Consider the following 22,256-nt stretch of genomic DNA (forward strand, 5'->3'; position numbering starts at 1 on the left):
AAATCGAAAGAAATCATCGTCAACGTCATTGCGGGTCAGTAGCACGGACATAAATCGGCATTGGCGAACATGAAGTTATGAGAGCACCGCGAGAATCATATCGGTCATTGGAAGGCTTCCCGCTCGTCGAATTGCCGTGTTTTTCACCAAGAGTGTCAGTTTTATAATCTGCACGGCGCGCTGGTGACGTCAGGTCTTATCGCGGGCCTCAAGCAGTCGGCTCTTTTGCAGTCTTCATCTGCACTTGAGGCAGGTGCATGCGTCGCCCTCCGCCCGCCACCGACCGAAACCGACACTGCGATCTGACCCGATCCGCCCCTGACCCCCGCCATGTCGCTCGTCTACTCAGGACTGTCGGCCGGAATCGCCTTCGGGGTCGTCTCCGGCGCCTTGTTTCTTATCGGAAATACTTTTTACGCAAGGTAATCGTCCCTTTCCTGATTATATTTTGACATTGAACTAGTTTTAGTTATTTTAAAAAGGGCGCTTTAATGAACACAGTAATTTAAAGTTTTTTTCAGTTTAGCAGACTGATCAATAATTTAATTTAATAATTTTCCTTCTTATGTATGGAATGAATTTTTGTTTTGAAAACAAATTAAACTGCAAATTAACTTGTTACATAATTTTTTAAATTAGCAAATAGAAATAATACTGATATCTCTCTCAGATCAAGTGATCGAATAATCACTAGCACCCTTTTGCACCGAACGAGTACACTTCGAACATTATTTTGAATTAGGGCTCTTGATCCTACTTATCACACTCTTTTTATCATCATTTCTCTCTCCGGTACATTAAGCGTTGTTAGGGTGATTATCAATTTTCTGAGATAAGCTCTATTCTTGTGGATCAGATAAAATAACAAAAATAGAAAACAGATCTTACGCAATTTTTATTAAATGCTGCTTACTAGCTGAGCATATATTATAATTAAGACCTTAAAACGACTTTATTTGCTATTGAAAAAGCGCAAACAACTTTTACTGATAGTAGAGGAGAGTCCAGCTGACCTTGAAGATTACGAAACAGTCTGGCGCATCTCTCCTCTCCGTCTTGATTAAAATTGTGGTGGACCCAAACTGGGTTGATGGAATTAAATGATTGTAGGCTCACGACACGGTGCCAAAAGTAATTATTTGCGATGAGCCTCATCGTGACTAACACTGCACATTTAGGGGGCTGCTTCATGCAGGCCAGGAAAAAAAACACGAGTGAGTTTTACTTTTGTTTCTACATCTTATAAAAATCATTAAAATATTTTGTGGTGAGTTTAAATGTAAATATTAAAAATTTTTAACAACTAAATGACCCAATAAGAGTGGTTGCGTGATCTAATTTAGGACTAAATTCATTTGGATGAGAATTTAATTTTTTTTAAAAATAATATTTCTGTTGATAATGTTTATCGTACAGCTTTTCATGGTTGTTGATGGTCAAATCAGACTACCAAACCCTTTTACTCGTATAATATAAAAAAACGAATAATTTAAATATCGAAATGATGAGTAAAGATGAATATTGTTGGCTCTATAGTGGTGGCAAAATATATTTTCTGTCAAAAATTTGTGTATTTTTCTTGAACTTTGATTATTAATTGGTGGTGAAAATATATAGTAAAGATAATTCTCAGAATTAAACTTCCTGGGCGGCTGTTGCGTTCCTCTCAAGCCTAGTCAACAATCAAAACAGAGCACCAAAACACCAATATCACAAAACAATTGAGTTTATCTACGGTAGCGATTTTATCAGACAACATTAGAGTACGACTTAATTAAAATTTTTGTTTCTTAATAAGAGGCAGCTTTTGGGACAGTGATAAAAGCTTTTTTAAGCAGTCGAGTAAATGATACATACTTGTAAGTAGTGAAGAATCACAATACGTGCATTTAAAATTATCAGTTTCTTCAGGATGAAAACCTTTATAAGATTAGGAATTAATGATAGCCATGAAAGGACATCTTTACAATTTGTATTATTTCAATCAAATTTAGAAATTGAAGGTGTTTCATAAAATTTGGGATCAAAAAGGAAAGAGGATGCCTAAAATAAGTATGTGTTAATTAGAAATTGTGATCTTGTGCGTGACCTTGCGCTAAATTAAAAAACTCTCTACGAAATTCCACCTATTGGCGTTTGAAAGGGAAACAATTATTATTGTCCCACAACAGTTAAAATGCAAGGCTATGCCACGGCAATTAAAATTAATGCATCGAAATACTCGGAATTCAATCAGCACGACCTTTGATTAATCTGCGAGCAGTGCGTGCGTGCCATTGGGGAGCAGATATTGCGGGCGGGCGCCAAGGTGCATCGTGGCGTGGGTGGTGGCGCCGCTGCCGCCGCGATAAAAGCAAAAATGGGCCTTCATTCCACATACGTGCATGCGAGTGCGTATTTTTTTTAATTAAGTGCCACTCACTCGCGCACTATATTCGGGGCGACGACGAGCCAATCGAAAGAGTTGGCTGGCGCATGTCACGCCTGATGGCTCTCCTGCGGCAAATAATCAACTGCATCCACTCAGTCTGATGCCACATTGCCGCCGGCGAATTGCTGCTCTGGCAGAGAGGCTGGCCCCTCGTTTTGCTTTAGTTTCGTTTGTTTGTGTCCATTTGGAGCAGTCTGGATGTCGTCTAAGCCCGAGAAGCTGAGGAGGTCAGTGCACTCTCTGTTATTTTTTTTCTTTCTAAAAAGATGAGGGAACATCTTAATTGCAGGATGTCCGAAATCAGTCGAGTGAAGGTATATTTTGCAATGAAGAGATTTAAATTTTTATAGAGTTCCCCCAAGAAGTTTCTGAAATTATTGGATAGATCTCGACGAGAATGGGCAAGCGCTGAAAATTTAGGAGAAAATGGACTAAATTTGAATTACAACCATTTGTTTTAGTGCTCACCTTAGAACTAATAGTCAAAAGTTATTAACTGCTTTCTGCAGCCAATGATTCTACAAACTCTTTAGCTGTTTCCTTGAAGAACCAACTTTGAATTGAATTCTGACTTTAGTTTTAGTTTATAAAAATTGTAAATTTATTGATTCTATTAATCTTTTTTTGGAAAAAAATGAAGTTTATAAAAATTTATATTTCATTTTTAATTTTTTAAATCGGGACTGTAGCGTTTGCTTTGAAAAAATTTATCAAATATTGCCAAATAATTTATCTACTACATTTTCCCCGCATTTCCTGCGTTCATTTTGAAAATAAATAACATCTCCAAAATTGAGTACAATTTAAACAACAATTAATTAGGCACTGCGTAAGCCTATTGCAAATCATGAACTTTAAGTTGAATAAATCATTCATATAAAACGGTTACAAATTTTGTGGAAAAATTTCAACCTTTGATGAATGAAAGAAACACCAAATTTTAAAATTTTGATAATATTTTTTCAATTAGATCGTGGGAAAATTCTCAAGAACCGATCCCGCAATCAAGTGTTTGCAGAGTTCAAAAGCGTTTTAAAAGTTCAATGAAATAGTTCTTATGGCTCATCAAACGGGGTCTGTATTTTGCACCTTTCAAATAATTATCACTATCGATCTAATTCGCAACAACAACGAGAGCTCCTCCGCACCTGTTACTTTCCAGATGTAGGCCACGCACATGACGGTGCGTTTGACAGTGTCAGATGACTCTAAATTACATTATGCAAATTACGGCGTGTAAATGCGCTTTATGGTCGTAGAATTTCGCGTAAAGGTGCGCTGCACTTGCTAGTCGAGCGCATTTCCAATTTAGGTTGGTCTGGACGGAAGTTCATCTGGGAGCGGTCCCTTCTATAACACAATGACCGTTTCCGGCTCTCCATAAACACACACACACACACACACTCGCACGCCGCGGCAGAGCACAGGCAGCAGAGACGCGAGCGTGCGTTTCAATTAACATGCAGCGCGCATTATAATCACTAGCTCCGTCTCATCGTCTCTCTCTCATTAATGCATGGTGTCTGCCTATTGTTGGCTCTCGAAGCAACACCCCGATTATCTCTATTGAGGAGTGACTCGGATACTAAAAATTCCGCCCGAATGTAATGGAAAATATCCAAAACTGTTCTCTCCACGCATATTTTATGGTTTTAATTTGATGATATTTTTTCATCCATTGTGGGGACATCAAAAGAGAAATTCGTCCTGGTCCCGGCAAAATTGCGTAACTTTCAACAACCAAACGCGAATTTCCTTGTTACAAGAAAAGGTCAACAATCAATTCGACAATGAAAATTTGGGTGTTTGTTGAACGTTGCGCAATTTTTCCGGGACCAGGACGAATTCGAAATTACGGAAAATACAAATTAACTGCTTTTCAAAGAGATCCCTCTAACCTCTAACTCCTCAATACTAGGGCAAAATATTTCTGAGACACAATTTAGTCGACAGAGGCCGTTTGAGATTTTTAAATTATTTATTTGAATCATTTCTGGTTCAAGGTTTGCCAATTTTTCAATGCACAAAATGCACATTTGCGCAAAAAAACAGCTGGAAACACACCAGTTTTGAGGTTTTCCGCATTTTTCTCAATTTAATTCCAAAAAAGTCACATTTCGCGACAATAAGTAAGAAATATTTTGGAAAATTACGATGAGTGTTGAAATTTTTGGTGTTTTGGTGAAACCATGAGTGGCTTTTTAACTGATTTGTAAAAATCCCTTTTTTTGGTCATCCATCATGAGAATTTTTGATCTAAAAAAGAATAATATGTTCCGGCAAAATGCGCAAAATTTCAGAAAAACCCGCAAAAAACAGTTTTTTTCCGGAAAGAGTGGGATTTTGCGAACCCTGATCTGGCTCAGAAGCCTAAATATACGTGATTTGTGCTCATTAGAAGGTTAAAAATCAATTTAGAAAAACAAAAAATAATTTATGCTCGATGTTTTTTTTATTTTTTATAAGATTAAATTTTTTCTTGGTGGTCCGTCCGTGGCTTTTTGCATTATAAGGTTTGAGATTGACTCGCAGATAGAAGTGAAGAATTTGCTTTACAGTAGGTGACTCGGCCCCAGAGAAAATTTAAAACAAAGGTGAGATCTTTAAAACGGTCAACCACCTTTAATTTAAAATTCAAATTTAGTAAAAACGAATCGAATTTTAATATTTATTTCGTCAGTTGGCCGAGGCTGCGTTTGTCATGGAAACGCGATTTTTCTCGATAAAAAATGGAATAAAAACATGCCTCATGCTCTGATTAAAATTATAAATTCTAAATCGTACCTGCGACTTGATCAGATTTGAATTTAAGCTTGTTAGAGTGAATTCCTTTACAAGTTGAGGTAAATTATACAAAATTCTAATTAACGAACGAAGAAAAAAGTATTTTTATTTAAAAAGTTGTGCGTAATTTTCAAATTATTGACGTGCTTCGATTTGTTTGGGGGGAAATGAAGATTGTATCGGCCGCGATGGGAGAAAATTACGAGTCAGTGACTCCTGCTTGCATCCTGATGGCCATATCCGCGCACACGCGGATAGCTGGCAGCTTTTTTACTGTGGCCATCAATTAGTCTCACACTCCTCCTGACCAAGACGTAGCAGCAGCAAAAAATAAATCCACTGCTTCTTGTCCTTGACAGACGCAAAAGCCGGTGTGTGTTTCATCAGGTGCGAGGAAACCCGGCGGGAAAAAATAGAGGAACTTTTTTATAGCACGAAATAGATAAACTTTTCCTCCTTGGATAACGGAATAGTTAATCGCGCCGAGATTTCATCACAGACGAGGAAATTGTTCCAATGTCTGCGAGGATATGCGCGTGCATAGCCTGATCCGAACGAACGCAAGCGGTACACCTTGAAATGTAAAGGTCAGCAACCAGCATTTTTGGGATAAATTTAGAGCAGCAGCAGCATTCAAGTTTGGCCTTAGCTTCAATAACGAGATTTTGCGCCGACGTCATTGAGCTATTCACTCGCACACGATATTGGCGCATAATGTGCGTGGCGAAAATTGAGTAGTAATTACGATTGACCTAACAATGACCGACATATTGCTAAATTTTTAACCAAAACCCTGCAGCACACATTATGAAATATTAACAGAGCAATTTTATATATTGGCGAACTTCATGGAAAAACTGGTAAAATGTTTTGCAGCAAAATCGAATTGAAATTTATTAAAAAAAATAGGGAAAATATCATTTTCAAACAAAAATTTGCACTCTTTTACGTTTGTTGTATCTAGTGTATTAAATTGAAGTAAACTTTCCGATTTACCAGTTCGCGCGGAAAGTTGCGAAGATCAATTAAGAATTATTTTAAAGCTTTTTAAAGATCCCTTAAAGATTTTAATGGCCCACTGACTTCAACTTTTGTCGGCACTTTGAAAAATTGAAAACGCTTGTTGGCATTTAACTGTCGGTAATTGTTATATTATAATTATTAATTAATTAATTAATTATTATTATAGTTTTTTGATTCAAAACACCTATGTATGATTTATAGTTTTTACTCAACAATCTGTCCCTGTCCCAACAGTTCGTTTCACTTTGCCCAATTTTTAAATTTTCACTCACTGACCGTGGAAGCAAATAGAAAAATTCCACCTAAAATGGAAAAAAGTTTCCTTCTTTTATTTTAAAATTGTTCTAAGATTAATGTTAGAAATAACTTATTCAGATGATAGCATTATTTTATGCTTCCATGGAATTTGACGCCCAGAAAAAATTCCCAGCCTTAATTGAGGTTGATGAAAAATGATGAATAAAATTCCAATTGAATCCAAAAAGGAATTTATCAAGTATAGACTAGACTGGTAGAGTAATTTTTTTATTAATTTTAAAAATAATCTGGAGAGTCTATTTTAGTTCAGAAAAGGCACAACTGAAAACGTGAAAAAATGTGTTTCTGAAATTTTTTGCCGATTAAGAATTTTGAATTACAATTTTTAGAAATTACTAGCAGGCTAAGCATCAAATAAAAATGCCATATGATTTAAAAAAATCTTTTGAATGAAGAATGATCATTCGCTCCACTGATTCCAGGAAAACACGATAATCGGTTACCATGCGCATTATAAATATGAGCAATTTATTATAATTCACACCATATATATTAATTACTGATCAATGACCTGTCAAGGAGCAGAGCAGAGCAAAAACCACAACGAGTGTACAACACGCATATAGACAATTACATTAAGCCGTCCATTGCCTGGGTCAACAGCGGAACAAGTCGCATGACGCAATCGCAGTATGGTGCAGCAGTGAAAGTGAGAAGTTAACGCAGCTTTAATTTAGCAGGCCATTGTTTAGCTAGCTAGGTAGCAACCTAGTGCCGGGCACTTATTATTATATTATTTAACAACATAGAAAGCAGCTGATTGTGAGCGAGAGGAGAAAGCCGCCGCGGCCGCCGCGACGAGGAATTATCGCGACTAAGCCCATGCCATAGTGCATGACAGAGGCGCGTGCGAATTTGCTGCACGAGGGAAATGGAATGGCTGGCTGCAAGCGGCTCTTTCGTTCCTCTCGCGGCCGGAGCAGTTTGCCTTCAGTACTCCTCTCGCGAGCAAGTCCGCCTCGTCTGGGCCCTCCACGGTCAGACACACACTTGAACGGGTTCGCCGACTGCTGTCAAAGGGTGCACAGTGCGTGTTCAGTGCGTTTGCGGAAAAAGTGAGATTTTTGCGGAGCAGCAGTGAATGGTGGCTGCGTTTAATTTTGAGCTTTTATTTGTGTTTCTCGGCTGACTGCGACTTATTATTTTGAAAATTTTAAATAACCAAATTTTATTGGATTTTTTTTAAATGATTTCGATACCATTAATTAATACCATTTTATTTATAGTGTTCTAATACTTACAATACGCTCTCTTTTTGATTCATCAATTTAATTTTTTCCTTTTTTCTTAATATTTTAAGTGACTGAACGCGGATAAGAATGTATTTAAATGTTTTTAATTATGTTGCGTGGTAAAGGGATGATTTGTAAAATTGATTAAATGAAACTAAATTTCCAATTCTATAATTCTCAAGGAAATTCAGGGAGTAACAAATAGAACGGAATTAAAATTGTTAGGATGTTAAATAGGAAAAAAATCCCTAAAAAAAATCAGTTTACAATTTTTGTTTGATCAATTTGGAAACAAATTTAAAAATGGAGCAGAGGGGCTGCGATGAATGCAGCAGTCTTATTTTCTCTGCAAAATTTGTTAAATTAATTAATTAAAATGAAAATTTCTAGTACGTTTCATTTAAATATTCATTTTTTTTCATTTTTCGCTACAAAATTATACATAAAATATTTCAAACTCTGGCCTCTTTCCCCCTCATCGTAAATTATATTTATTTGGTAATAGATTTTTCCACACACTGAAACGCTAATCAGCAAAAAGGTCACGGGTACAAGCACGTTGGAAAACAGTGCCTTTTGATAAAAAAAAAGAATTACGACTTATCCCAACCACGCAATATCAGCGGCCCTGAAACGGGGGCAAATCATTTGTACAAACAAGTCGCTTTACAGCCGAGTGGAAATCCCCAGAGAAGAGAAATACAAATATCAGCGCCTATGTACATATTTTTTTTTGCTAAATGTGTTACAAAATAAATAATATTAATGCAGGAAAGTGACTGCGGCGGCAGTGTCTCAACGCATGCAGTAGCAGGAAGTGAAACTTCGCACGCATACACCGACAAAATACATTATTCAAAACGCTGCTTGTGAAAGAGAACCATGGGCAGCTACATTTACGCAGTGCGTGATTTCGGAACCGAAGGCGACATGGGTCTATTCGTCACCCTGTTCGTCGCGTGCTTCATCGAGGTGATGCTGATCAAAGCGATCACAGAAATCGCGTCGGCGAGCATTGCCTCCTCTGCAACGCAGGTACACCACACTTCCTTGTTTATTTACCACGATAAAAATAACTTCCTCCAGTTTGGATTAAAAACTGGATCGCTCTACAGGACGTGATAATATATTTATGATTATTTTTTTTTAAATTTCCGCAAGATTTATTTTGGTTTGATTTTTGTCTGAGAAGTGACGAATAAAGGGACTCATTTTTATTGGTGCTGTGAAATATTGACATGTCATTTTCAACTTTCTAAAGAGATAAAATGCAATAAAAGGTGAATGGCGTAGCAGAGCATAAACTATATTGATAAATTAAGTATGTTTGCTGCTGCTGCTGCACAGGATATCCAGGGAAAATGACGTTCAGTATCGGAGATTGTTGAAAGTGATTCAACCGTTGAAATAAATTGCGTCGCAATATAAACTGATCAAAGGAATAAAGCAAATTTTATCTTAAAGGGTTATACTCGTTAAAAAAATTCAATCAAAACAGCTCTAAGAATTTTGTACGTAATTTAAATTTAAAAACAAATTGCTAATAGTCATTCTATTATTTTTTACAACATAGAGCAGAGGATTTGAAATTTGTAAAATGAAGCGCTGGCCTTGATCTGAGGGTTTAACGTATAATTTACGTTCTGAAAATAAAATATAAATAAAATATCAGTCAACTTGAAAAGATTTGTTCTCCTCTGAGCCTCTGACCTACACTTTTTCAGGAAATGGATTTAAAAAATGTTTGAAATATCTGTCGTTATAAAAAAACAGACCATTTCTGGGTTTTTCCAGAAATAACTGGCTGTGGAAAAACCAGAGTCAATTGAGTGAACCTGTTTAGCCGCTTTCACATTTTGAGGAAACACGCAGCCTTAAAGAACTGGATTGTTAATTTTAAAGTTTTCCCAAGGCAATTTTGAAAGAATGATTTCTTTATTAATCACAAAAAGTGTACAAGAGACAAAATAAATTATTCAAGGCAAGGGTTAAAGAACACAGAGCTGGGATAAAAACATTTTTCATTCGAGAAAATTTCAAAACTTTTGATTCCCACACAGCATTTCAATGGTTTTGTTGCACATTGTCAGTTACTTCACTTGTTATCTGTCTTAGCCTAGAAAAATTACAAATCAGCTTTATTTTAACAAAGGAAGTTTTACTAGGTCTTATCATAATATTATGTTAACAATATTCTGCTTGTTTTTTTTTAATTTTTGCAACTCAACTACTGTGTACAAAACCTTGCGGATGAGATTTTTATGCTTCATCATCAGACGCTATACACACATTCAATTTAAAAGGAATCTCTGCGTAATTTAAATCGGGGAAATGTTCCCCAGGGTTTGGCAAATGGCGGACAGTTGACAAAAAGACTATCCAGTAACGTGTTTTTCTAGTTATTCTCCTATTTTTAAAGAAATAAACAATGAAACGTTCATGACTAATATTTGATAAATATTTTCCATACATTTAAATGAATTAAAAAAGCTCCGTTGCCTAAATTAAAAATAAATATCCATCATTAAGTTTTAAGAATAGCAAATATTTTGTACAATGATGCGTATTATGCTAAGAGCACGAACAAAAAATGCAGAAATTCCCATCTTTCAGAAAGCGACATTTTCATGCTATTATGGTTTTCTGGAAAAAACCAGTTGTCGAAAAAAAGATCAGACGGTCACCTACTTCAAAATATGTTTTTACATATCTGGTGCAAAATCATCAGATTGCTTTGACTGTAATTTTAATTTGCATTATATTATTTTTATTTATGACCCTTAAATTGTGATTTCACTCAATTAAAAAAAATGCCGTCTATTTAAACAATTTAATTTTCTTCAATTCTTAATCATCCGATCATTTGATATTTTAAAATTTTAACTGAACCAGTTTGATTGTTCATCTAAAAACAAATTGATTTTGCTCTCGGGAAAATGAATCTAATTATATTTTGTCTTGTGTTTCAGTAAAAGCCGGCGCCGGGTGCGTCCGGAAAGGCGACAGCACGGATCGCCGAAACGAAAGCCGGCAGAGACGTGTCCATGCACCGGCGGCGAGGAAGCGGGTGCCCTCGAACGGAGGTCGTCGCGCGCTCACGCCAGCCTGCGATGCTCCCTGTGCGGCGGGGTGGTGTGTCGCGCCTGCAGCAGGGTGGTGCGACCTTCGGCCCGCATCCGACTCTGCGACACTTGCTATCAGCACAGGTGCGCGCATACGCTGCGTTTTCCTTTTTTATTGTTATTTGAAAAAGAAAGTGTGTCTGCTGCGCTTGCACGCGACCTTGGCCAATTGCGCAACATTTTATCGCGCAGCTGTTTGCACGATGACGTGCCAGAATTTCCGGGTTTTTGGCTCGCTCAATCAACCAATTAGGAGAAAATTTATTTCCTAATTTTCGGAATTGTAACAGTTTATTGGAAATTTGATTATGTTAATGCAAATCATAGCATTGACCTCTAAATGAAAAAAAAAATAAAAATGGTTTTCTCAGAGGTGAAAAAGGTATTTTTTACTTTGGAGTGAATTCTATGTTCAATTTATGGAAATATTCATCCCATGAGTTGTTATAATTTTTGCAACCTTTCGAAGATGTATTAGAAGGTCAAAAATCTTTTATAAAAAGGGTCAAAATTATTTCATGCCGAAAATATCAAAAGCTTTGAGAAGAAATCAAGATATTTGGTTTTTGTCCAGTTTGGTGACTCTTTTGGTACAAATTTGTGTGTGTTGGAATTTTCATAGTTTGATCCCCTTCAAATTAATGAAAAATTATCCAAAATTAAAAATACTAACTCTCATGAGAATTTGTTACGGATAAAAACAATGAAATCATTTCCTGGATTTTTATTCAAGGCAAAATGAAGAATATTAAGGTCCAAAACATTCAATGAAACCGACTCTTTTGGTCTAGATTACCGATATAAATTCCCTTGACTTCCTTACACGAATTAAAATTTAGTATATTCACATTAACCTTAACTCTCGTCGGATTCCAGAGAGCTGACTCATCCCGGTGGAGAGTGGTTCTACCAGCAGCTGCAAACTAAATTTCATGATGTGATACCTTCCTCCTCCAGTGAAAGCTGTAAGCAATTAGTCATGTAATAGATATTCCCAATTTTGTAATAATCGCGTGCGCAGTAAACGAGGCGAAAATTGCCGCCAGCATCGATGCTAGTCTTGAAGTTAGGGAATTTGTAGAGCGGCTCACGGAAAATATTGTCGGAGGATCCATTGATGACGTCACTGTCGAACCACTCTCCAGCCAAATCGAATGTAAATGACCTGATTTAAATTTTTTAAATTTTATTACAATAAATTTTTATTCTAGACGAACAATTGTGTTCAGAATTCCATCCACAAGTGAAGGATGTTCTCACACGTTTGTCCCAGGCGTTACAAATCGCAATCACAGGTAATTTTTAAATAGTTTAACTTTTCCAAACAGCCTCTAAAAATTTAATTTCCAGACTTATCTACAGTAAAATTGGCCATTGGTGAATCTCCAAGCGAAATTCACGTTCAGCTGAAGAAATTAGTATCTGACATGAGGGCTAAAGCGCTTGAGCTGCCTCTCCTGGAAATGGACACGTTCCTCGAACAGGTAAACACTAATTATTTTGGGCTGCAGCGAGATATCAGAATAAGGTTAATTCAAGGGCGTGATCGCGAGCAAATAGACAACTTTTATTGCTCTTGAGTCATTATTTGCCAAACAAAAAAGGCGGAGCGAAATTGTGTTCGTATCAGCAGCAGTCGTGAGCTGTATTCAAACACAACTAGTGTTTTGTCTCCGCAGGCTCTTGAGGCGTGTGTCACGCAATTGTTCTTTTTTTAAGCAGCGTTAGGGTTTAGTGTTGCTGAATTTAAATTGTTTTTAAAACATCAGGAAGGGGCCAGCCCTCTGAAGAAAAAGTCGCCGATTGACTTCAACAAAAGGAGTTACGAAGAGCTCTTGAGCACTGCTATAATTAATAAGGTAAGATCCAATTAATTAGTAAGTTTATTTACTGAAGAATAATAATTTGTAAATGGCTACTCAGATCTGAATGAATTTGCTCAGAATTAAACAATTCTTCTCATTTAACCTGTGTGCGAATTTCTTTATTTTTTGTTTTTAAATTAAATTTATTGGTGTGAAAGCATACCCTAGGAGGCTATTACAAGGTACTAAAGAAGGATTTTCTTCTATCAGTAGAGTGCTATTAGAATAATTTTTCTGACCTAATTTTAATGCATTTTTTAATTTCAAAAACAGGTCGTAGAAAACTCACAGTGTGCATTGATGGAGGAGCATCTGAAAACCCCTTCATGCAACAACTGCGGCAAGAATAAAAACTTTGTCAGTGAGTAGATAAAAATAATACCTTTTACCCAGAGAAAAGTGTGCGATTATTGAATTAAAGGCACTGGAGGTATGTGCTCACGGCATCTAACTCGATTTAAACAGCTCAAGCGCCTTTAATGCTATTAAATTGAAGCCTGCAGCGTTCGCCAAACGCGAGCGGCACTGCGCCAAATCCATTCGATCAGATGGAAACATTTTTCTTATACGTCCCGGTCACCATCATTGTTACAATTTTCGTCCTTATCATTACAGCATGCATTAAAATCGGCGTTAACAATGAAGCAAAAATCACATCCGAACGGCAAGCGGCCACCCAACCGAAGAACACAGCCGATTCAGAGGTAGGAAAATTGTTTCTGCAATTTTTCATTTGCTTAAACATTAAATTCAGGAGGACGACAGCGACGCTTGGAGCTCCACCGACGAGGATTCGGCTGCCAGTGAGAGCACCGAGGCCAGTCCGAAGAAAAGGTGCACCCACAAGCACAGCAGTGACTTTGCACAGTTTTTGGAAGGACTCAAACACAGCAATAGGGTCCCTTTTCCTGAACTAGGGGCTGATATTGTCGAAGGTAGCTAATTTTCTGTATTTATTGTTCTTGTAAATTTTTTAAGACTCTATATTTATTAAAAACCAAAATTTCTGTCACTTTTTTACATCAAAATTAAAAAATATTTGAATCTTATAATGCAATTTAAGATTAAAATAAATGAGGTTAAATTTGTTCACTTTTTTCTCTAGAAATTACAAATATCGTCATATCTCTCTTGTCAATTTTATGCACTATTTTTATCCAGACGTAATTGCCATTATCTAAAATGGCCAAGAAATTTATCTCTTTCCCTTATTTATATATTTAATCTAATATTTAACATATAAAACAATAAATTTAATGGTTCTTATATGCTCTGTGTGCTCTAAAAGGAGAGCAAATATTTATTGTGATATCTATATACAGGCACAGTTCAAGAGACGTTACTTGACGAAACAGCGCGCACGACTTTGTACCTTGTCAACAGCGACTCTCGCAAATCCTCCCTTTCGTCTGCTTCGTGGGAGGAAAACTGGCTTTTCCAGAAAAAGAGATTGAATTTCCGCTCCACTAACAGGGTAAATATTTTCCAGCCATACCTTAATTTAAATTTTTAAATATTTTCCACCAACAGAATGGGGGCATGGGCCGGGTTCCGATGCTAGTGCCGAATCCAAAATTTGAGCACAGGCACATCCGGGCCAAAATCGGCGACACAGACGCCGACCAGCTTTCCTCGGACCTTTCCGATTACGAGAGCTACATGAGCAGGTGAATTTTTTTTCATTGTCCTATTCCCCCTTTGAAAATAAACAAAAATTCTAACAAATTCAAAGGGATGAGGAATCGACGAGTCTCGACAATGAGCCTGCCTCTCTCGAGTCAACAGGCAGACAGGAAGCGGACTCGAAACTGCCACCTGACTTGATCGAAGCGACTAACCAGGAAATGCAGGGAGCCGTTGTAGGGGCCACCCTTATTCTGGCTCCGCCCTCCGTCAACGGCGCCGAGAGCAACGAGTTCGACCAGCAGGAAGGGGAATATTTGGAAGACTTTGCTTCCGTTGGCCACAGGAGTTTCAACAACAGTTTGCATGGAGACTCCAACGACAGCAGGTACAATTATTAATGAAAAGTAGAATTGAACGGTTTTTTATTAGTACTTTTGGATTATTCAGCATGCCCGGTTCACCTACGAGCGAGTCAATTTCCAAGGCGAAAAGCGTGCCTGATATTCTGGAGTCGACAAAAAGTGCTATTTCATCGACAAAAGGTGCCAAAGAAGAGCTTGATGACCGATTGTGCAAGCCACCCATGCCAGGTATAATTTAAATAAATACTTAATTTTCAAGCATTTTAAGCCAGTCATGATAAAATTAAATTAACTATTATCCTCGTAATCGAACGAAATTCCCTAAAAATAAAAGATAACTTATTAACTTTTGATCTTCCACTGGAATCTCATTTTGATTGATTCCTGTATTCTATTCTTTAATCTCAATTCAATCTCAAATAAATTGTTTTCAGCAAGAGTTAAAATAATTGTCCCTACTTCTGTAATGAACATTTATTTCGTATTTTAGAACTGTCAATAGTTGAATAAAATTTTAGTCAATCAGATATAGAATTGAAATGTAGTTGACTGCTAGAGAGACTGACTAAATTATTTCACGCTTCGCACTCTCTGCGTGCACACATTCATGAACTATCTGAGCGAATACTTGGGATATAACAAGAATAAAATTTATAATACGAATTTTCGCTTCCTCAGGTTTCTAGGTTTTTTTTAATAACTGTCCCAATTCTTCAACCATTAACCCCTCAAAAACAATAGCAATTCGTCCACGCAACCGTCTAAATTTTTACTGAAATTTTTCCAACGAAAAAAATCAATAAAACAGAAAGGAAAACTCGTGAAACGTTAATGCGCTTCAAAAATGAGTCTAAAAAGCCTAAAACCGCGTCAAAATTCTGCCAAATTCTATCAGACCTGTATTCTTGTGAGAAAAATATTTAAATATTTTTCTCATAATTCTTTTATTGAAAATCCTTCGGACCCTCTCAGTAATATTTAAACTGCAAAACGAAATCCATTTTAAATTCTTATAAATCCTCCTTGCATTTATTTTTATTTTGCTATTATAGCTCCAATCTTTTGTTTTGACAGGTACAATCGCTGAACGCGAGCATCTGAAATGGCAGCACGCGCGCCCAATTGCAAATAACCCTTATTCCGAGGAGAATATCGCCAAGAGATTGCACGACAGAAAAAAAGTATCATCTGCATTCAATATGCCGATCACGACCAACCACTCAAACATCCCGGTCGAGTGAGTATATTGAAATACGCTGATGCATCACGAGAGTACTATAAATGCATGCACTTAATTAATCTGAGACGCGGATTTCTATTATCTTGAGTGCGCGCACTGAGATAATAAATTCAGAAGTGTTCATTACGCACATAGTGAATTTTCCATGAGCTGTCACAATCGGCGGTGATTTTTTTTCAGGCCACCACCACCAATCTCCACTTCAGAGCCAGAAGAGAATTTGAGAATCGTGTGCACGGGACAAAACGTAAAGGACATCAAAAAGTAAGTGAAAATTGGAATGAATCGTTAAATTTAATCTTCTAATTTCATTCGAAATGTATTACAAGAAATTCTTGAGATTAAAAATCAATTTTATGGTACTTGAGATTATGTTTAAAATAGTGATTATTAAATTTTATGAAGATGAATTCGAACCATTAAAAATCTTATATAATGTTAGAGTTTATATCTATATTACAAAGTTACACGTTTGGATTGTTTTTATCGTGGTTTAAATATATTAATTATTTTATTGCCCAATAATTTTTAATCGACTAAAAAAAGGGGAATTTATAAATTCATTTCTTCGCACAAACTAAATATTAAAAGAGACTTCAATTTTTCATGAACCTTTTTTTGCACAATTGGTATAATATTTGATTTCCCTTGCTTTAAAAATATTTGAATAGAATCGATTTCAGTAAATCTCAAATATCACTATCTGTTATAGCTTTTAGATTTTAAGTGGATAATTTTGAACAGATTAGCTTTACGCTGATTATATTTCAGATACACTCGAGATTACTACATAAATCTGCAAGAGAATATCCACTCAGCGCCCGCGGAAATGGAGCCGAGCACCGTAAGTGAAATATAGGCAATACTCGTAGTTATTTTCGTTTGCTTGCCACCTTATTGCATGGGTAGTTTGCTAGTCACCAAAGTACACTGTGTATTGCAGACTGTTGATGATGAAACTAAGGGGCTAGGGTTGCGGCTGCAGGTTAAGCCTGGTGAAGAAGGGTGCATGACTGAGTTGTATTTTGAGTCTCTGCCAAGCCTGCGCCGGGCGGCCAGCGTGCGAGCTAGAAAGATTGATAGGATCCACCACCAAACTGGAAGCTTGAGGGAGAAGCAACGCATTAACCTTGCAAACTATTACTAGTTTTGTTGATTGTACACTTGGGCACTTCTTGTAATTAATAAATAACTAGTATGTTTAGCTTTCACGTCCGTCCTTTTCCTTTCTGTACGTTTTTTACACTCGGTCGAATTGTCCTGGGGGGTTTGCAGGACGAGAACCTGAGCAGCACCGCCGCCACTAACAGTGAGCCGGTGTCGCTCAACGGCAGCACCGACGACCTCCTCAGCGGAATCGAGAGCATGCCCATGCCGTCCGTCAAGGAGTTGAAAAAGCACTTTGACGTCGCCGCCCCGCAAATCACGCAGGTGAGAAATTCAAATTTTCAGACTTTACTCTCGTCTTATTTAATTGATACTGGTTTTTTACAAGGTGAAAACGATATTTTTATGTTTTAACAAGTGAATAATACAAGATATTGATTATGCCTAAACTTAAGGAATGAAATACCATGATTTAAAGTATCTTGTCTAAAGTATTTACTTTCTACTTTGAATAAAATTTGAAATTTTATGAAACTATTTGATTAACTTGTAATTCAAAATTAAATTTGTACTCTCAACCAACTATTCAATTAATCTGGTCATGAAATTTAGAGGTGAATTAAAAAAAAATTAACTGGCAAGACCAGCATTGTAATGAATCAGACAAATCTGCATTGACTTTAAAGGCTGGGGAAAGATAGAATTGCTAAAAAATATTTTGGATTTTGCTTGCTTCTAGCTTAAAACATATTAAATTTTAAAAATCTAGTTTTCCCAATATTTTCATAATTTAAGTATATTTTGCTGAATAAAAAACTTGAATTTAAAAAAAAATCAATTTTATTGTATTTGTCTTACTCTCTATTGTTTAATATTCGCCTTTTTGGAAGGTCAAAATAGGGAAAAATCGATAAAATTCAACAACATAATAATTGTGGTGATATTTTCCGCTTTGAATATTTTTTTTATCCTTTTTTGTATTTTCGAAAAGCTTCATTTTACCATTCAAGTATATAAGACATTTTAAATTTGTTTAAATTACATAGAGAACGGATTAAATAGTCAATGCTGGTAATGTTTTCTATATTTTTAATATTTTATTTTTTCCAAATATTTTTGTTTTGCACCAATAATAATAATTAAAACTTTAGCTAGTAATTATATTGATTTAAGCAAGTTCAAGCAAATTTTTTTATTTATTGATTATAAATTTATATTATTGATTGCTACTTTATTATACCAAATTGATTTTAACCAGTTATTTTGAACTCTACATAATATTTTAATTTCCCTTTAAGAATCAATACCTGGAATTATTTTAACGCGAAATCATCTCCATTTATTGTAACTTTTGTGGAAATTTTCCAACTGCACGATTGATCTTGTTAACATCCTGTTTAAATTAAATCTTACTTTCCAAAAAATAGCGTAGAAATAATAAATTTGCTTTTTTAACAGAGAAAATTGAGAGGAAGCGCAAAAGGATTTGACAAGGAAGTTATCATCATAGAAAATCCAGCTCCACCAGCGCCAGTAAGTTGATATTATTCATAAAAAACCAATCTCATTAATTCAAACAGGAATACCCATGAGGCAGCACTTACGTAAAAACAATTATTCAAATCAAAACCTCAGGAAAATATTAATCATTAAAATTATTTCGGTATTTCAGGTGCACAGTTTGACAGGTAGGAATTTGTCAAACGGAGTGCGAGCGAGTCTGCAAGCCGGCGACGTGGTGGACGCGCCCAAGCCCGCCGAGCGCCACAGAGCCAATCTGGAGTTTTGGCGGCAACAACAAACGCCGGTGCCTGCACCACGACGGAAGTGAATTTCCTGACCCGGCATCGCCAAATCGAGTTAAGATTGTGTAAATTTTGTATTTAAACCCATACAAAATTGTACGCCGTTTAGCCGTTAACTGACGACACATGTGATATTTGAAATGTTGGAATATCTAAACTGATAATTATTATACGTTCCAAATGGCCAACTTAATTAATAATAAAGGCAATGTGTGCCAAACTAATTTCTTGAGTGTTTATTAAAAGCAAAACTCAGTTATATAAAATATTGCTAAATAATAAGCAGAGTCGGCGTTCCAAGGAACTTACTTTTTTGATTTTACTCGGTGAACGTTGGTTCTCCAGTGAATGAGCATCCGGAGCGCTGGATTATGTGCGAAGCAGCCCAGTTTCCGCACTTGATGCACGTTTCGATCGGCTTTCCTTGCACCAGTTGAGACAAGAAACCTACAAATTGTTAAGGAATTTAAGTATTTTTTATCTACACAAATATTTTACTAACAAGAAAATCATAGGATTAAACGTTATAGATTTTGGCGAAAATATTGAATCTAACAAGTTAAGAGATGTCCCCAGGGGATTTTTTTATTGGACAGAGTTTGCAAGCTATATGGAGTAGGTGCATCAGTGGCTCATTTTTTGCATTCCAGATAAAAGCCTAATTACAAGTTTTTTTGAAATTTTCTAATGACTAATTAATGGTTTGAGATATGTTTTGTAAATTTCTGAGGTGACTACCCGATCATGTAGCTTCAATATGGCAACAAGAATTTTAATTTGACGTCCCACAACTAGATTATTTTTAATTTAATTGCATCGTTTTAAATTAATTTAAGGGCTTCATTTGTAGCATAATAATTCCATGGCCTCTTTTGCCGTAAAAGACTTTAAAAAGCCATATTGTCAACTTTTAATAAATTCCTATTTCGAAGGATAGCTAGATATGTAGTGATAACACGAGATAAATTTTTAAAAACTTAGTATATTATGACAACATTTTTATGTAAGTGTTGGAAATCATTTGAATGGAATGTTGCCACATCGATGAAGGTGGATGTTTATTTTTTTATCTGCTTAACTCATGACGTCACTCGACCCGCCACTTTCATAATTTACAGCCCTGTTACGCCACACCGTCTCTAAAAGCTTTACTAAACAAATGATCCCAGATTTCGACTGTTCCAGCCCTTTTTCATGTCCCAACCGATAAAAATGCTTTACCTCCAACAAAAGCGTCTCCGGCACCGTTGGTATCCACGATTTTATCAGCAGTCAGGGGAGGCACTGGATATTCCTTCACGTTTCCATCTAAAATAAATTTCAAGATGAAGAGGGAGATCTTGAAAGGGAAAAAAATAAAACCTTGAGCAACCAACACAGGGTCGTGACCCTGCGTGATAACAGCGATCCTGGACTTTGGTCCAAGCTTTGGTAGAGCAGCGATTTTGAGGGCGATCTCTTTGATGTCCTTTGTTCCCAGATCATTAGCTTCAGAGAAGGCGAGAGCCTCCTGTATTTTCAGAGTAAAATATTTAGTTGTAAATCATTTGATTAGAGTTTGTGACGCACAGATTCATTTCCGAACAGGATGTCGACGTAGGGCAGACCGCTCTTCAAGGGTTCCAGGAAAAACTGGCAGATGAACGGTGCACTGAGGTTCATTATGAAGGTCTTGCTGTTCTCCAAGGCATGTTTGGCAAGAACGAGCATTGAATCTGGGCTGACGGTCAAGAAAAATCCCTGAAAACGGATTAAAATTTTATGATTTGAAGCAATTCGTCTTCAAAAATATTTTTAGAGTAGAAAAAGGAACATCTTGGATTTTTAAATTATTTTCATTTGAAATTAAAACAATTTACTCAAAATTTTGAATTGTAGCAGAAAATAAATTAAAAATTCAAAGGCCTGCTTTGACAGCAAAGCCTTTAACTATTTTATTTTTATTTTTAAAAACAATCACTCACAGACACGTAGAAGTACTGAGCCTTGTCGATGCTCAGTTTGTTCTCTGGGGTCTCCAAGTGGTCAGGAGTGAAGCAGTTTGCAGCTGCGAGGTTGGCGCACAATGACCGGTGCGTGTTGTTGCCAGTACCGGTCACAAGAACAGCGCAGGTTCCTACAACAAGCTGGCTAGAAATCAGCATTTAATTAGCCTAACAAAGCGAACCAGTCGGGGTGTCGTTATTGTATTGGTAACGGGCGACGACTCCATCCTCCTCGGCCTTTGACTTCAGAATGTCGGAGAATTTGTCTTTCCCAACAGAGCCAAAGAAGACGCAGGTACCTGGCTTTCGCAGCACCCACTGATTTAGGGAAATAATTAAATTAAAATATTAATATGCCTAAATTAAACCCTGCCTGGGCTACTCTGATGGAGTTCTGCACGGCTCCTCCTGCGATGTATTCGACCAGGTAATTTTGAACAAGCTCTTCATACAGAGGCTTGTGTTTTTCCTCTGCCAAACACGCGTTGTTTGCGTCAAGTCCATATTTATTCAGCAGCGCCTCATCTGCCATAACAAGCATATCTAGCAATGGATTTCCCATGCCGATAATAAGTCCATCTCTGGAATAAAATTAGCTGATTAATAACAAGGATTTAAAAATTAATTATAGTTAAATCTGAATATTTAAAAATCAATTACATAAATGAAGAGAAAACAAATTATTAATTTAAAATGAAAAATAAAATTACTAGGCCTGGCCTCAATTGAAAATCCCTTTTCAAACAAAAAATAACAGCTAAAGCCCTGCAAATAAATTATTCAGAGACACGACACGCATAAAATTGAAGCACAATCTTACTGCAAAACCATGTTGTAGGACGCTGCGGTTGACCTTTCTCAAAACCAAAAGCAAATTTACAGCAGCAGAGGGTAGATAGGGTGTGTTATCAGTTTTGCGACTGACAGCTGGAAAAAGCAGAAATAACGTTGAGATTCGCACGATTATAGTGTTTATTTAAGGATTGAGTTTATATGTAAAAGTAAAACCACCAATGTTAACATACACCAACACCACTGACACAGTTATTTTTAAAATCGGACGGCTACTATATTAAAAATTAAATCATAACTCACTTGCAGCAAACGTTGCCAACTAGGACTGACAAAAACCGTGTGAAAATAAAAAGCAGCTCTAGTTTGTCATGTCCAAGGTGCCCTCTTTGGTTCGTGTGCTTTTGATTAAAAATAAAAAAATCAGTCTCACAGTCAGCACAGCATGCTAGGCTTCTATGCTATGCTTCTAATTCCGCCTTCGGCCGAGTCCCTTGTCGGTGTATCGGCGTGTCTTTCGTTTTCCTTTGTTGCATGAAGGGGAGCGCGAGAGTGGGGATACGC

General features: G+C 36.6%; 2 protein-coding genes across 7 annotated transcripts; one reads left to right on the plus strand and one right to left on the minus strand.

The window, feature by feature from the left end:
- The first annotated feature begins 206 nt into the window (after nucleotides 1-206).
- Nucleotides 207-19,139, plus strand: LOC135942555 (uncharacterized). Of its 6 annotated transcripts, none has more exons than XM_065488718.1 (21): nucleotides 210-422; nucleotides 10,758-10,994; nucleotides 11,787-11,875; nucleotides 11,932-12,066; nucleotides 12,122-12,205; nucleotides 12,261-12,394; nucleotides 12,680-12,769; nucleotides 12,934-12,957; nucleotides 13,049-13,136; nucleotides 13,391-13,479; nucleotides 13,530-13,710; nucleotides 14,098-14,249; nucleotides 14,306-14,442; nucleotides 14,508-14,786; nucleotides 14,831-14,991; nucleotides 15,838-16,000; nucleotides 16,184-16,267; nucleotides 16,775-16,847; nucleotides 17,279-17,434; nucleotides 18,569-18,643; nucleotides 18,691-18,717. In XM_065488718.1, exons 1-21 carry the CDS (start codon nucleotides 331-333, stop codon nucleotides 18,700-18,702), a joined length of 2,535 nt encoding a protein of 844 aa, XP_065344790.1. In that variant the 5' UTR covers nucleotides 210-330; the 3' UTR covers nucleotides 18,703-18,717. The 6 variants fall into 6 exon arrangements, with proteins under 6 accessions (XP_065344791.1, XP_065344790.1, XP_065344786.1 ...); XM_065488714.1 differs by lacking the exon at nucleotides 18,691-18,717 and adding an exon at nucleotides 18,783-19,139 and having other exon boundaries at nucleotides 211-422; XM_065488715.1 differs by lacking the exon at nucleotides 18,691-18,717 and adding an exon at nucleotides 18,783-19,139 and having other exon boundaries at nucleotides 214-422; nucleotides 14,849-14,991.
- Nucleotides 19,127-22,217, minus strand: Adk2 (Adenosine kinase 2). Its single transcript, XM_065488730.1, has 9 exons — nucleotides 21,996-22,217; nucleotides 21,721-21,827; nucleotides 21,274-21,481; nucleotides 21,083-21,218; nucleotides 20,880-21,031; nucleotides 20,485-20,655; nucleotides 20,278-20,425; nucleotides 20,137-20,223; nucleotides 19,127-19,362 (listed from the first exon to the last, which is right to left on the minus strand). The coding sequence occupies exons 2-9, from the start codon at nucleotides 21,729-21,731 to the stop codon at nucleotides 19,235-19,237; spliced, it is 1,041 nt and encodes a 346-aa protein (XP_065344802.1). The 5' UTR covers nucleotides 21,732-21,827; nucleotides 21,996-22,217; the 3' UTR covers nucleotides 19,127-19,234.
- Nucleotides 22,218-22,256: the final 39 nt, after the last annotated feature.

Source organism: Cloeon dipterum, chromosome 4 (genome assembly GCF_949628265.1).
Source record: "Cloeon dipterum chromosome 4, ieCloDipt1.1, whole genome shotgun sequence".
Lineage (NCBI taxonomy): Eukaryota > Metazoa > Arthropoda > Insecta > Ephemeroptera > Baetidae > Cloeon > Cloeon dipterum.